The sequence below is a fragment of the Pavona decussata genome, unplaced genomic scaffold (assembly GCF_977016875.1).
Source record: "Pavona decussata unplaced genomic scaffold, jaPavDecu1.1 SCAFFOLD_390, whole genome shotgun sequence".
NCBI lineage: Eukaryota > Metazoa > Cnidaria > Anthozoa > Scleractinia > Agariciidae > Pavona > Pavona decussata.
The window spans coordinates 754,166-770,000 of record NW_028145762.1 but is presented as its reverse complement, the minus strand read 5'-3'; the positions used below and the strand labels follow the sequence as shown (position 1 = coordinate 770,000).

General features: G+C 37.2%; 2 protein-coding genes across 2 annotated transcripts in view; both read left to right on the top strand.

Annotated features, from left to right (window-relative positions):
* LOC146451399 (uncharacterized) overlaps nt 1–2,413 on the top strand; it is a 9,872-nt gene extending 7,459 nt beyond the window's left edge. The window contains exons 3-4 of the mRNA XM_085099183.1: nt 856–907; nt 1,635–2,413. Coding sequence (XP_084955309.1) covers nt 856–907; nt 1,635–2,184 — 602 coding nt within the window. The 3' untranslated portion in view covers nt 2,185–2,413. The remainder of the gene's footprint in view (nt 1–855; nt 908–1,634) is intronic.
* LOC146451398 (uncharacterized) overlaps nt 1–14,778 on the top strand; it is a 161,168-nt gene extending 146,390 nt beyond the window's left edge. Inside the window, exons 12-18 of the mRNA XM_085099163.1 lie at nt 4,982–5,187; nt 6,152–6,336; nt 6,692–7,285; nt 8,244–8,458; nt 10,462–10,502; nt 10,712–10,808; nt 12,058–14,778. Of these exons, the coding sequence (XP_084955289.1) occupies nt 4,982–5,187; nt 6,152–6,336; nt 6,692–7,285; nt 8,244–8,458; nt 10,462–10,502; nt 10,712–10,808; nt 12,058–12,268 (1,549 nt within the window). The 3' untranslated portion in view covers nt 12,269–14,778. The remainder of the gene's footprint in view (nt 1–4,981; nt 5,188–6,151; nt 6,337–6,691; nt 7,286–8,243; nt 8,459–10,461; nt 10,503–10,711; nt 10,809–12,057) is intronic.
* Nucleotides 14,779–15,835: the final 1,057 nt, after the last annotated feature.

The window sequence follows — 15,835 nt, the reverse complement described above, 5'->3', positions numbered from 1 at the left end:
ATAACTGGTGCGTGACGCTGTAGATTTTGTCGAACTGATGCCTATCGACCTTACAAAATAGTAAAGGTTTTTTTTATTGTCAATTATTTTTACTAAAAGTTTTTATTTAGGAAAGCTTTGTGTCTGTTTGTCTTTCTCTTTTCTTGATGAAAACCACTTACTGACAGTACATAACCAGAATATAATAAGCGCTGACGATAAGGTTTGTAATCCAAACTCATAACAGTCACGAGAATTTCCCGTATCTGTGAGATTGCTATTATCTCACGGTATCATTAACAGCTAATAAAATCGATTGATAAATGACTGCTAAAAAGTCATCATTTTTAATGTACGATCAACGGTCTCGAACTCCAACAGGTAATCAGCCATTCAATTCAAAGTTAATGCTACATCGACCCAAGCATCCCGCGTAACTCTCTAAAAAGCGTCATGTTTATGGAGACGATTTGGGTGGAAGTCGCGCTTAAAATTGTCACAAAAGTGGGTGCATAAATCATACCACCTTAGAAGTTTAATTATTCTTTTCTTACAAATGGCAAGTGTATCAGTATGAACTCTAAGCCCTTTTCAAATGTAAGCCACGATAACGGTTCAGTGATATGATGTCGTAACCTAACATGCAAAAACGTGTGATGCTCTTATTATGAGTCAGGCAATTATGAAAACATTGCTTTTTCAATGCATAACGGTGTATCTAGTTTTGTAGTTAAATTCAACGTAAATGAAGGGCATAAAGGATGAGTAGTTTAAAAATTCTAGCACAAATTATCACGTAAATACCATATATCGTGACTTGTAAAGGGAACCTTTTGTCATCGTGGCTTTTAACGATGTCTTCTTGTCATTTTTCAGGAGGCAAAACTGTTTACCAATGGCTTTCAGATCCAAACGATGAGCACATAAGGTTGGTCAATAAAATTGTTAAATAGTAAGGGCACCGGACTTGTAAGCCTGAGGTCCCGGGTCCAATCCAAGTCCGGCTTAGACCTCTTGAACTTGTTTCACGGTAGCCCCATTTTCGAAACCAAGACCACGCTTTGTAAATAGCGAACGGGTTTGCCTCGCACCAGTTGGGATTTTTAGCAAATGTTACGCTCACTTCGTATATTTATTCCACTGATTTATAGTGTCCCCAATTAGTACTACAATGCTAATTGGGGACACTTAAAGAAAGTCTTTTAATTAATTTATTTATTATTTATCTTTTTACTTATTAATTTATTTTTATCTTAAATATACTACACTACATGTTTTCGTCATCAAAGGTGTCCGTCATCATGGTTTGAAATTATAGCTTAAAATTTATCGTTTGTCTGATGATTGTGTCGCGTATGTGTGGATTAAATACTCAGATAAATGTGACATGAAAACGTGCCTTGTCGGTGATTCAACAATGTTTATCCTAATAAGCATTTCGTTGTTTCAGTTATTCAGCCCCGTATTTCCCTTAAGACTAAATTAAAAGTCCACCCCAGACTTTTCAGTTGAATGAATTTTACCAGGAACAAATGTCCTTGCACGTGGTTAAATTCGTGCATATAATTGGACAATATAGCTACTCAATAGTTTTGGAGTTTTTGAAGGCCTTTATATTTCGCAGTTAAGACAAGGTTGCTTTTTTTACTCTGCAGGTATTCTGGAGATAAGGTCATGATCAGGGACTGGTGTCCTGAAAGAGAGGCTGCTCATTTCATTAAAAGTTATTCCAAAGCTACTTTGCCGAACATGAACATCACTAGCTGTGATTTTGCTATAGCATTCTGGGTAACATCCATTAACTTTGAGGGACCAAAGATAGCAGTCTGGTCCATTACTGGAAAACTCACCTACATAGCAATTAGGACGAGAACCATTGAAGTACAATCGCTGTCCAACATGTACATATGGGAAAAAGAAAACTTTCCGGATAGTCATTGGAATCATATCGCTTTAACGTGTGAGAATTTTAAGATCAGGATGTTCGTTAATGGTAAAGAAAGAGAATTAAAGCAACGTTGGAAGCAAGTATTGTTTCAGTCTTCAGATAGTTACCAGCCGTCATATATCATTGGAAATAATAAGAATTTGTCAGTAAAAGCCCAACCGTCTAATGGATCGGTTATGGATCTCTATATAATTCAAGGGACCTTGTCTGTGAACCAGAGTTCAGACTTGATCAAAGGTAAAATAACATTATATTAGAAGTTGGATTTCACATGATGGCAAAGATAATTAATCATACCTTGTAAGCGGTTCGAAATAAAAGTTCACAAACAAATCCTTTGCTTTGGCAGGTTTCCATATTCACCATATTGTTATGGCTGGAAACTGAACTATGTATATTGTACCAGCACACGTCATCACCCTCATCATCATCGCAGTTTTTATCTATCGTCATCACAATCACAATCACCATCCAATGTAACAATTATTGTAATATTACAATCTTTTTCCATCATTATCGCTCACCACTATCACCACCAACATTGTCATGGTAACTTGTATGACCAGTCATCATCACCATCTTTTCTATCGTTATCAATCGTCTTGCTTATCATCATTATCTTTTTTGGAATAAGATAAGAGGAGAAAGAAGTAGTGTTTCTCTATAGCATTGCAGCCATAATGTTTAATACAGCTTTTAATTAATTTGATTTAATCGTTTATAACATTTTTATGCTTATTAATAGCAAGGAGAAATAGGCAAATGGAGAAGCAACTAAACAAACCAGAAATGCAAACGAACGCGAAAGCGGAAGAACAAGAGAACGAACAAACCCTATGAACAAACACGGATAGCCGAATGACCCAAATAACGTTCAAATGGTCCACCGACGGCTCACCAGATAAAATGAACAAAAAACTGACTGGACGAACTCGCGAAACCATATGAACAGATGAACGACCGATGGACAGATGTTTTGTTTGTAGCATGCTTATCATCATTTCATTACGAAGGGTGTGCTCTATTTAAATTGTCAAAACTATATTAATAAATAACAGATATATTTGTAATAGTATAAAGAAATTTGATTATTTAAGGTGAAAATAGTGCTGAGTGAATAAGTCTGCTGTAATTTATATTTTATTTCACTGATTAAAGGGAAACCACTAATGCCTCCTATAATTACCAACAAAGAAAAGGAAATAGATGGCTGCAATGTAAGCGTTATGTGGAGACTCCCAACAATCAGCGCATGCTCCGTTACGTACACAATACGCTACAGAGAAATCAAGACATTCATGAATGATACCGATCCTGGCTGGATTGTAATTCAGAATGTTACGAGTACCTACCATACCATTCCACTTAACTGCGATAAGGAGTATGAAATAGCAGTGACTGCTGGATCCACAAGTGGCTGGTCAACTTCCTGGCGAGTGAAAACCAAGTCAGGTATGGCAGTATATTATGTTTGGCTCAAGCTCTTACTTAATCTAAAAATATGTGACTGTCGTTAGTTGGAAAAAAATACACAATTCGCATTAGTATGTCTATAAGCTGCAAACTAACTACAGGAAATATGAAACTAAAAATATGGTACCATATTACATGTTGCTATGAAAACGTTTATGTTAAGGGTGACATTCAATACCAACTATCCCTTACTTTTACAGTTCATAGTAGAAAACACCTTAACATTACACACCTCTCATTCCAACGGCTGAGTTCGGCGGGCAGAGAGGATTTTGTTTGTTTTCCTTCTCCTCCGTCTCCTTCTAGGGACGATTATTCTGAGTAATAAGGCCTCTCTCTGTGCCAAACTATTTATGTCTCAGTGTACTCTGGTAGATATGAACTCCAAACAGCCATGCAAAGCGCTGAAGGTACAGGTGTGAGTAGATTGGGAAGGAAGCTCGTGCTGAGCTTGGGTCTTCAACATTCAACACCGCACAAAACGTGAATTGCCTTTGTTGACAACAGTTTGTTATGAGATGTAATTGTTCGCGTGACTTTAAGTTTCCATGGCAACAAGATTTTGGCGACCTTTTTTTTTTCGAGATTTGGATTTTCTTTACCTTTTTGTGAAGAAATACAGTGTATTGTCGTTATTTTTAATTACATATTATAATTGTGGAATTTGTGATTGATGTTGACTATTTTAGGCTCATTTTGAACGATTTCGAGAAGATTTAGAGAAGTCGAAAATGCCAAGATGGCGACTGAAGAGAATAACGTCCTTGTCTTATTTTGCAGTCACCATTGAAATTAGTTTTAGACGCGCTATAAACCCTCCTGGTTTTATTTTCAAGTCTTAATGGTTTTAAGTTACAAACTGAGTGGGCCTCTTTATCCCTTCTATTCCTTCATGCCTCCTCCACCCCCTCGCTTGCAAGCCTCAGGAACTAAAACAAAACCAGACGAATAGAGTTAAATAATTACAATTATAATAAGCATAAAAATAACTTTGATGAAAATGATTTTTTTTGCAAGTTAAAAAGGATCCTACTCCTACGATAGATCCAACTACAGACGGCCAAAAAAAACAACTACAGACTGCAAAAGTGGTCTACATAATCGTGGGAGTCACCATTGCTCTAATTGCCACGATAGCTGTGGCAATAATTTGCTACAGAAGACAAAAAGGGGAACAGCACATAACTCCTGTAAGGTATGAAAGCACTTTCTCGATTATTTAATAATACAAGTGAGCAGGGGACTGCACTCACTATTCAAACATTTTTATGGCTCGAATTCTGTCATGTTTGTCTTATTTTACCAGTATGATGAACAATTCGGCAGGTCAGCTTTTTACACACTGTAATTCAAAGCCATTTGAAATTTCGCATGCATATAATTTTGATGCTTTTGGTAAAGGGCGGAAACTGAGTTTACCAATCCATTCAACCTTAAATTTTCTGAAAGATGGTGCTTGTGGCATCTCGGATAAATGAAAGAAATAAACACGCACCATCAGTAAGCTTTACGTTTTCTTTCGTTCCAAATTCTTCATAGTAGTTAACGGAGATTTAATTTAATCACATTATATCTCCTAAGATCCAAGTCCGACATCATTCCATATTTGTTACGGGAAGTCCCGCCCGAGCGAGTAACCTTCATGGAGGAGCTGGGTCGAGGTGCGTACGGTAAAGTTCGTAAAGGAGTACTGAAGGAATTACCCAAACGTGAAGTATTTTTAAAGCCCAGGGAGCTGAGAGTGGACACCAGTGAAGGACGACTGGTTGCCATAAAAGTTCTACTTGGTAAGGAAATTATTGACGTATAATTTAGAAATGTGGGTTTTTATACTTCAAAAGCATTGGTTTCTCTCTTTTATTTATTTATTTTTTTTAACTACGTCACCTCAAAATCTAAGGGGACACAATTGAGCCAGTTGTAAGCAACTCGAAAAACAGATTCCTTGTTCGTCAAAGTTTTATCCAGAAACAAAATTGCTTGATTCCTTTGAATGTCGCAAATTATTAAGTGAAACACCCATTCTATCTATGACCATTTCAGGTGGCTGATCACAGTGTTACAGTACCCCTGTATCATTCACTATCACTTTATTTTTACAGTTTTATATCAGCCATGTACATCATTATTTCTCTACAGTACAACTATTTGATCCGCATTACGAGTGAAAATGTTTAAAACCAGTCACAACACTTTTTGAACACAAATGATTTTGAAGCTGTTGGCAAAATAAACAATCACATTAAAGTATTTAGAATATACATCTATAAGTAAACTTGACACAACTTGAAGTTGCGGACGTCTTGGAAAACAGTTGCCTCTGTTTTGATTGTCCACTTTCGACGGACGCTTACAGAAAGGTGCGCAAATCAAAGTAGTTTAAAAAAAAAAATAGCTGTTTTTGCACCCAAGGAAAGATGACCAACACGCAAATAAAGCTGTGGTTGTGAAAGCTCAGTTTCCCTTGCAGAATGATTTAACAAATAGATTTAAATACAACACACCCATAAGAAATAAACCATCGGCCATGTTTGATTTCTTCACACTTATGCAAGTGCTGACTCACCTCAGCAACTGAAACTGAGAGCAGGCGTAAGCATTGTCACAGCCACCTTAATTTTATGCCGATCAAATGGGATATATATGTTTAATGTTAAAGTCACCTTCTAATTGTTTGTCGCGATGAATTACTTAAAAACCTCTTGGTCCATCCTGGTGGCTTTGCTGACTTTTTTTTTTTTTTTGCTTCAGAAAGAGCCAACTTAGAAGGAAAAAAGGAATTTCTTCGGGAGATTGACGTCATGAAAGAAATTGGTTTTCATCGGAATGTTGTAAGCATGCTCGGCTACTGGGAGAGATCAGAGCCAATCATGTTAATACTGGAGTATGTGTCACACGGGGATCTCCTCCAGTGGCTTAGAAACAAAAGGAACAAGGTAAGATTCAAATAATCTTGATACTTCTGCTTGTCCGGATGATTTTCTTAGGACGAAACTACAGGATAGCTGTTGCTTAAAGGTTGTTGTGCCTGGAAGACCTGGAGTGTATGAATGAATAAAAACATGCCTAGGGAAGCCACTCTCAAAATAATGTTTTTGTGCACGGTTATTCATACTTTCTCGTTGTTGTATAATAGCTTGTAGATTAATAAGTGTACATTAATAATACTTTATTCTGGCCCCGAATAAAATGGGATCCGGCGTTTTCAGTTCTGTTGGTATATTTTTCTCTCACTACCAACATCTCCTCAATAATCGTTAAATAACGTTTCTTTTAATTCGACAACTTAAGATGAAAAACCCTGTTGACGTTAACATCTTTGAAGAGCTGGGACTTTGTTCACGTGAGGAAGGTGATAGCAATGATGATGATGGAAACTCCAAAATATCTTCTGAAATCCTAACCAAGGAAGGTGCCCTAGGAGAAAATGCGACAGATGAGGAAAGAAAAGAAGACAACACGGAGGAAGAAGAAGGGGAAGATAAAAAAGCAAAGGTCGATGAAGAGAATGACGTAACCCCAGGCAGCCTTGCATTCACAGCTGAATGTCAACCTTCCAGCGTTTTGGAAGAAACAGAGTTATCGCCAAGCGACAAGACTCAGCAAATTGGATCCCACCAAAAACGGAAGGAAGAGGTTATATCAACTTTGGATTTACCTCTGGTCGAATTTGGCCGTGTTCCGAAACGAAAACCGCTTCCAACTCCACCAAACCAAAAAGAAGATGAGGCCGTAGAGAAAGGTTTGACATCCGTCGCCAACGAAGGAAGTGCAGATGTGAAGATCACCATCCAGCACGAGGATGAACCACCTGGCGATGATGACGATGATAGCATTTCCCCAAAGGATATTCTCTGTTTTGCGTGGCAAATATCTCAGGGAATGGTAAGTGAACAGCTCTAAAGATTGCAATCAGAGGATATCTTAAAGTGTAAGAAGAGGGAACCTACTAAGAACTCTTTATTCCTTCTTCTCCGATATGGTACCTGTTAGCTTTCGTACAATGTGGATGATGGAAAAGGACGGAAAATAGTCTATGTATGACATGACTTACTCCTTGTTTCTTCTCGTTTATATTTCTGCCGTAAACTACCAAAAATGGTGATTTATGCCAGGCATAGCTTCGTAGTTAGCTTTCACATTGTTCACACTAAAGGACATTTTACCATCACTTTTTACCAGTCGTCCAAAATCTCCCAGTCTCATTTCTTTTGGCTATGTAACTCTTATTTAAGATCACTGCTTTTTTTTTTTTTTTTTTTTTTTTTTTTTTTTTTTCCGTAACCTCAGCAATCAATTTTAGAATTTTTTTTGCATTTTAGAGCTATCAAAATGGCTTTGTGTCCATGGCATTTGTAACTTACGCCATAGAGTAGGTCTTTCAAAATTACAGATTGTTGACAAGGCACAAACTCTCATCGAAATAGTAACAATCCCGCTTCCCAAATCAATTTCCCTTGCCAAGCTTAGTTTAACACAGGCGTCCCAGGAGTAAAATGATTTTTCTATTTGATTGCCGCACATCGTGCTCCATGCCGTACTGAGACCTAATGCACCTTGTCAATTAGGAGTTGGAAGCAGTATGGAGTCGAAATCAATTTGCTTTGCCAAAAGCATTAACATTGTTAAAATCTTAAGCTGCAGAACAGTTTGCTTTCTGATATGCATTATGTCTCAGTGAATGTATAACTACGAGTGACTGTATCACTGTGTACTGCATCTGCAGGTGAAGCGTGTGAACCGAGGCCTAAATTTGTTATGAGATCTTCGTTTTGAAGGCTGCTTTGTCCAAAGCATATGTTATTTACTATATTAAAATTCATTCCTATTTTCGTTCCGATAGGATTACTTGGCAAGCAGAGGATTTGTTCATCGGGATTTAGCAGCCCGTAATGTCCTTGTTGGTGAAGACAGAAAGGTGAAGATTTCTGATTTCGGTTTGCTACGCCACATGAGTGATGGGGAGATCTATGAGGTGCAGCACACGAGGAAACTGCCCATCAAATGGACTGCACCTGAGGCGCTGGAGAACGGCATATACTCCGCTAAGAGTGATGTGTAAGTTTGTAAAACCATATCACACGTGACTATTATCTAAAGCATGTTAGTATATACTTACTTATATTTCTCTCTAACATGCGCAGTATTAAAAACATCAAGATATTTGTTCCTAATTTTATGATAGAGCCTTTAATATTATTTGGTTGAACTATGGCTATCGTGGTTATAATCATTTTACACGCCGTTGATTTGCACAGCAAGCCGAATAAACAAAATGCCCAAATGAACACGAAAGCGGAAAACGAATGAACCAACGACTAGGAGGGCGAGAAGACAGCCGAATTAACGGGTTGACGATCAAACGGTGAATCAAATTCACAAAGGAAAGAACGAAACGAACGAAAAACCGAAAGCACGAGCGAAGCTAGACTACTAAATTAACAGCTGAGTGACTGAGTGGACGGCCACATCCAGAAAAAGACAAGGAGTGAGTGAATCTGTGGTGTAAATCAGAAGATTTGACAATTATTGTGTTGCCTAATGCGCCACAGAGTAAAAGATACTCCTAAGAGTAATGTTAAAATTGTTTGTTTCTTTTTTAATGCGTCACTCGAACTTATCACTTATGGCATTTAATTATTTAGTGACATGACCACCTTGGAATTTTCAGCAATCTAATTGATCTGCAATCTCAGAATATCTTACAATGATCAATCCAAGTGGAGGTGGATAATTGTGGACTTTTTACCTCACGAAACGTCGAAGTAAATATCCACCACTGAATATTCACCAAGCTCGCAACTGTATTTTTATATACTAAAGCAGTGGTTAAACAGCCCCAACTAGTCTTTTTGTTTCTGGAATCAAGGCGAGAAAAGCGTAAAATCAAGGAGAGTTCTAAGAAGAAGTTAAAAGATGGCAAATATGTAGTATATTCCTCCACGTACTTGAAGATCTTTTAGTAGTAACCGCCTTGCTAACGTGGAATATCAACTCTAAATCAAGGTCCTTTTCAGTAACCTCACCCCAACTGTGGTATTTCCTGCCACTTGAAATAAGATCTTGTGACGACTTGAATGTTTTTAAGAAAAAAGTAAAGACTCATCTTTTTAGGAAAGTTTTTCTATAGAATTAAAAACCACATTTAGACATTTTGTACATTAGAAATATTAGACCTAAAAATGTAAATGTAATTTTCTTTTTTTTTTTATTCAGTATTGTACGGTGTAATGAAATTTATTTGCTGTAATTGCAAAGCGCAATTGGACATCGCTGGAAATCGCACTATATGAATAAATTATTGTCATTATGATTATGATTATTATTATTATTATTATTATTATTATTATTATTATTATTATTATTATTATTATTATTATTATAAATACTCCCATCCGAAATTTGAGTAGCCAATCAAAGCACACCTATAAAACACTTTTCTTATCAGCGTTAGGTAGTTAAGCACAGACGATGCCGCCTTTTTCCAAGGACTAAAATTCTCTTATTGTGTTGTTCAGAGCCATCAGTAGCAATGTAATGGCCAAGCGTCAGATTGCGTCAAAACAGAAAGATTCAACTTATGACTGCCGTCAGTGACCTTCGAATTCGAGCGTCCGTACTGACTAAATTTGCCACTGTCAATCCTTTTATAGGTGAATAGTGTCAGGAACTCTAAAATCACCTAAATTCGCTTCAATTAGTTGGAGCTAATAAGATAAATCTGCCTGCAATTATATTCCTACCCTAATCTTGTTTCTGAGGAAAAAAAAGAAACGAATGTTCAGAAACGAAACGTCAGCACTCGCATTCCTTTACGGTGGCAGATTTGCCTTTTGTTATCAACTTTGTTGATTAACCGAACATTTGTTTCTACCTCCCACTGACGCAACAGCGTAGTTTCTTTCAAAGTTAACCCTCTTATCAATAGCTTACTGTTAGCTGCTAGTCCCAGGAGAGAAACACTTAATCACCCTAGTTACAAAACAACTAGTACACTGCATGGTTGTAAGGAAACTAGAGACAAACAATTAATTAATTAGTTTCTTAATACTTCGTTTTAGATGGTCTTTTGGAGTGGTTCTGTGGGAACTGGCTACTATGGGTAAGATCCTTTTTTGTGTCTTTACGCTGTTTAATCTCTAGGTTTACAAATATTGAATCTTTCCTTATTCTCATTGCCCCGTAAATTTAAAATCGAAACTCTGCTCATCGGTCATGCAATTAAATCGTGCAAATACGACAATTACGCTGCCATTGTTTTAAGATTTCTTCTTTGAAGTCTCACAATTTCTCTTCAATCTGACATTTCAGGTGGCATCCCATATCCAGGAATTCGCAACGGATTGATGTGCCATGTTCTGAAGGGAGGATATCGTATGGAGAAGCCCAAGACGTGTAATAATGAGATGTAAGTAATTTACCGCTGAATCTCCAATCTTCTGTAGAGATGAATAAACCAAAAATCTTGCAAAGTGTAAAGTTGAATACGTAATGTCCCCAAATGAGACTCCAGGAAGGATCTGTGATTCTCAGGACATGTCACCGAAAGAGAAAAAAAAATGCAGTGAGCCCAGCTCGTAAAACAACCTAATGAATATGTTCACTGCTTTTTTGTTCAACAAATAATTGTACTGTTCATGAGTACAGCCGCGCATTGGTGGTCCGTTGGTGAAGAAAACAAGGGATGTTCACTTAATCCGGTCAGTTGATCGTTAGTACAGCCAGGTATTGGTGATCCGTTCCTAAAGGAAACAAAGGCTGTTCACTCAATCTGGCCGCCCGATCGTTAAAACAGACGAATATTGGTGGTCCGTTGCTGAACTAAAACATGGCGGATTCTACCCAGGGGGGTTTCTATGTTATTTGGCCAATAATCACAGTCAGTTTTTATGTTGGGCGTAACGTTCTTCTTGTTTTAACCCTACTCTTCCATTTGTTATTTGCTAGCCGAAATCGCACAAGCGAATGCTAGCATTCATGACAGAGTATCGCCCGTCTGTGCCTGATCTTAAAAACATCATAATGAGCAAATGGCATCTTATAGAAAATAAGCCATAACAGGGAAAAAAAAATTAAAACCCTCCAATGATCTCATATAGAAAGGGAAAGTCATTAAAAGACATACTCGTCAGAGCTAAACTATGAAGGTCAAAGAAACAAAATCTCGACCAATAGGAGCCGTGTTTGGCCTGACAACATTATATACAATCTATTCAAAATTATTAAAAACTGGATAATTGTATAATGCAATTCCAGAAATTTGATTGGCTTAGAGGCCATGGTATATGAACCATTATACTATGCCTGAGAATAGTGACTATTAAAATGGTCTTCTGGTTGTTCTTGCTAAGCGAAACCAGCCATAACTTACAATATTTCTTCATTGTTTTTAATAAAACAATTATTCCACTCGCGCTTGTTGGATATGAGATGATCGTAGCCAACTCGGCGCTTCGCGCCTCGTTCACTATCTATCATCTCATATCCAACGCGCGCTCGTGGAATAATTGTTAAATATTTTGCTTGACAGTAAAGAAGTGCTACACTCAAGTTAGGTATTGCAAAGTAATTGTGTTTCCACAATATCGAACAATAGTATAGTCATTCTACCGAATATTCTACCTCTGACCAAAATATGCGATTTATTTTATCAACAGATACCAGTTAATGATGGACTGTTGGGAACACGATCCAGACGAGCGTCCAACGTTTGCACAACTGATATCAACATTTGAAAGGATGATGACGGTGGACGCTCCTTATTACGATTTTAATCAACTCGATGAACGTGAGCCATGCTACAGTAGCGCAGCTGAAAGCACCAGCAAAACTGTTGAACAGGAAACAGAGCTGGAGACAAAGCTGTAATTGTTTTATCATTGCTGATAGAAACCATTAATAGCAATAGTTTTTATTGAGTTTAAACTTGTTGGGTAAGCAGAAGATAATTGATAAAAATACTTGTAAAGCCGTGGTCAATGTTTAATAAGCAGTCAATAGTAGCTATACTAATAACAATAGAATAATAATCTATCAATTACCTCAATAATAGTATTAGAGCTAATTAGAATAGTATTTAGTTGAAGGTCGATGGTTATTTCGTGATAGCTTTGGTTTTGCTTTAAGCAGTCAACAGTAGTTATACTAGTAACAATAGAATAATAATCTATTGATTAGCTCAGTAAAAGTATTAGAGCTACTAAGAATGGTATTTAGTAGAGTGTCGATGGTAATTTCGTGTTAGCTTTGGTTCTTCTTTGAGCAGTCAACAGCAGCTATAGTAATAACAGTAACATAATAATTTATCAATTATATATACCTCAATAATGGTAGAAGAGCTACTAAGAATGGTATTTAGTTGAGTGTCGATGGTAATTTCGTGTTAGCTTTGGTTTTGCTTTAAGCAGTCAATAGTAGTAAAACTAACAACAATAAAATAATATTCTATTAATTACCTCATTAATGGTATTTTAAAATGCTTCTTTATAGAATGGTATTTAGTTGAGTGTCGATGATAATTTGGTGTTAGCTTTGGTTTTGCTTTAAGCAGTCACTGAGTAGTAATACTAACAACAATAAAATAATAATCTTTCAATTGTATATACCTCAATAATAGTATCAGAGCTACTTAGAATAGTATTTAGTAGAATGTCGATGGTAATTTCGTGTTAGCTTTGGTTTTACTTTATGACGTTTTGTGATTGGTCAGCAAAACTTGCACCACTTTCTCAACCAATGAGAAGCAAAACTAAGCCAATTGTGAACTGCTCACGATTGGCTTTTCTAGTGCCCGCGCTTGACGCCAGTTTGTGAATTGTGTCCACGGTATTTGCTTCAAATTTTGATAGGTTCATTTCGCTGTTTTCGCCATTGTTTGATCTGCTTTGGTATAAATTTCTTTTATGGAGTATAAATTTCTGGTTTACCTTTTTTGGCCAACTATTCAATGCAACTCGTCATATTAGATTTGGTTTTAGGCAAGCTGATGCTGACACGTGGTTTCATCAGACTGAGCTTTTGTTCCAAGGCAAGAAAAAGAAGCGCTGAATGTTTGGCTATGAAACCAACAATCTGTATGTAGGAGCCCTCATGTGTGGCTTTCTGACACCCACACCTGTTATTGCATTATTCCTTGAAAAGAAAACCTTTTTAAGCAACTAATTTTTAAACTGTATGTAGCAGCCCTAATTTGTGGCTGTGTGAAGTGTTAAGCGCCCCACCCTTTATATGGCGTTATTCCTTGAAATCAAAACCTGTTAAGAAAAAATTTAGGTAACTAATTTGTAAGCTGTATGTAGTAATCCAATTTGTGGCTGTGTGAAAAATGTTGAGCGAGCCACCCCTGATATGGCGTTATTCCTTGAAAACAAAATCTGTTACAATTTAGGTACCTAATTTTAAGCTGTATGTAAGGGGCCCCGCCGACCGGTTAGTTCAGGTGGGGGAGCATCGGACTACCGTGCGGTAGGTCGAGGGTTCAAACCCCGGTCGGACCAAGACTCAGGGTCTTTAAATAACTGAGGAAAAAGTGTTGCCTTTGCAATGACATCTGCAAACGGTTAGATTTTCTAGTCTTCTCCGATAAGGACGATAAACTGTAGCTCCCGTCTGACAACACTTGTTTCTAATAATTTATGGGACATAAAAGAACCCACACACTGTTCGAAAAGTGTAGGGGACGTAGTCCACGGCGAGGTGGTCTATCCGTCTATTTCTGATTTCTTCTGTCGCGCGAAATATAGACTGACAGCGCTGACATCCGATCTCACCACACAGAAGAATTGTAAACCGCCATGGGACCATGTGATATGTGCGGTGTGTAAATACCATTATATGTGGTTGTTTGACAAATGGTAAATATATGTTGTGGTTCAATTTTATCCTTGGTTTAAATTTTATTTTCCATTGTTTCAAGCTCATTATCATACATTACCATACCCAAGAATGATAGGAAGATAAAATTCAAACCAAGGATAAAATTGAACCACAACATATACCTTGCATGGTTCGTGTTAGTAATTGAGATTAAATAATTTAGATACCCAATTTGGAAGCTGTATGTAGAATTTTCGTAGTTCAGATATCTTAGAAAACTATGCCATGATCATCTGATCACATTGCTATGCATGCAGGTCGCTTATACAAATGTGATTTACCTTTATTCTAGGTTAAAAGGAGCTATACTTTTTCCATTTACGTAAAACATAGTGCGAATGATAGGGACAAAGTTGTAGTTGTGGCAACGTGATGCCTTTTAGTACTATAGTACTAGTAGTACAGGTCCAGTTATATGTGATATATGTCTTGTAATATTCTTTGATTGCTGTAAGTTAAGGATAAAGTAGACGGAATCATTTAAGTCAATAAAGAAAAACTGTAATGTTTCCGCGGTCATAAGTTAATGAACTTAACAAGTTCGGGCTGATCCACTTGGCAACATACAACAACTACCCCAAAATCCGTTAATTGAGTGGAGCGTTTTTAAAAGAGTTTCTGCAGCTTGACCTCTAGCTACAGACTACCCAAGCCGGGGGCATAAATTTGAACAACTAGTTTGTCACGGTCGTGGGCCATTTACCAGTTTATTTTCGTAAAATCCTTTTTCCAGGGGGTCGGCCAGGGTGGTGGTGTGGGGGTGTGGGGGGGGGGGGGGGAGAAGTTGGATCGACTGATGTATTTCCAACCCTCTCGATTTAAAACTGCCCTCGCGAACTCTGTAAAACCAATCTATGGTTTCCATTTCTACTCTAAACTGAATAATTGTAATGTAGGGTGTAATGTAAATTTTTTATTATTAACACTACGTCACGATACAGGACTTCATTAAACCAGCCTATGTTGAACTGGATACTTCCTCTATAAATATTTGTTTAAATAAATAAAAGAAATAAATAAGATTTGTGTTTCAAATTTAAAGTTGAAACTGGTATACTAACAAATCAACGGTATTATACAGAGTGACAAGCCTGTGGGACTCCCTCGCGCGTGTTTTAGCTTACACGCCGAGTTTGTCTTTTAAAGCTAAATTTGTTTTTAAGGACTGTGCTACTCCCGGCATCACAACAACTACAGAAATAAGGTAATTTGCACGGTCCAACCAATGATTCCTGTCCTATAATTGCACAAATCTCAGCTAGAAAGGATGATAAAACTTTCTTGCACTTAATTAAGCCGACCCAAACCCAGCTGAAATGTCCTTATTGGACATTAAAAACACCGTCGTTAACCTTTTCTGGTGAGAATTTTTTGAAGCAAAAATCATAACAATATAACAATGTTGAAATTGCCCTTTCTTTGGAGAGTTCTCTTAGAATAAGTAGGGGTGTATTGTACATGGTGGGGAAATCGCAAATACAATAGTCACGTAAACAACAACAACAAATACTTTATTCATATGACCATGGCAGCGACCGTAATTTGCATAATTTGTGCAAA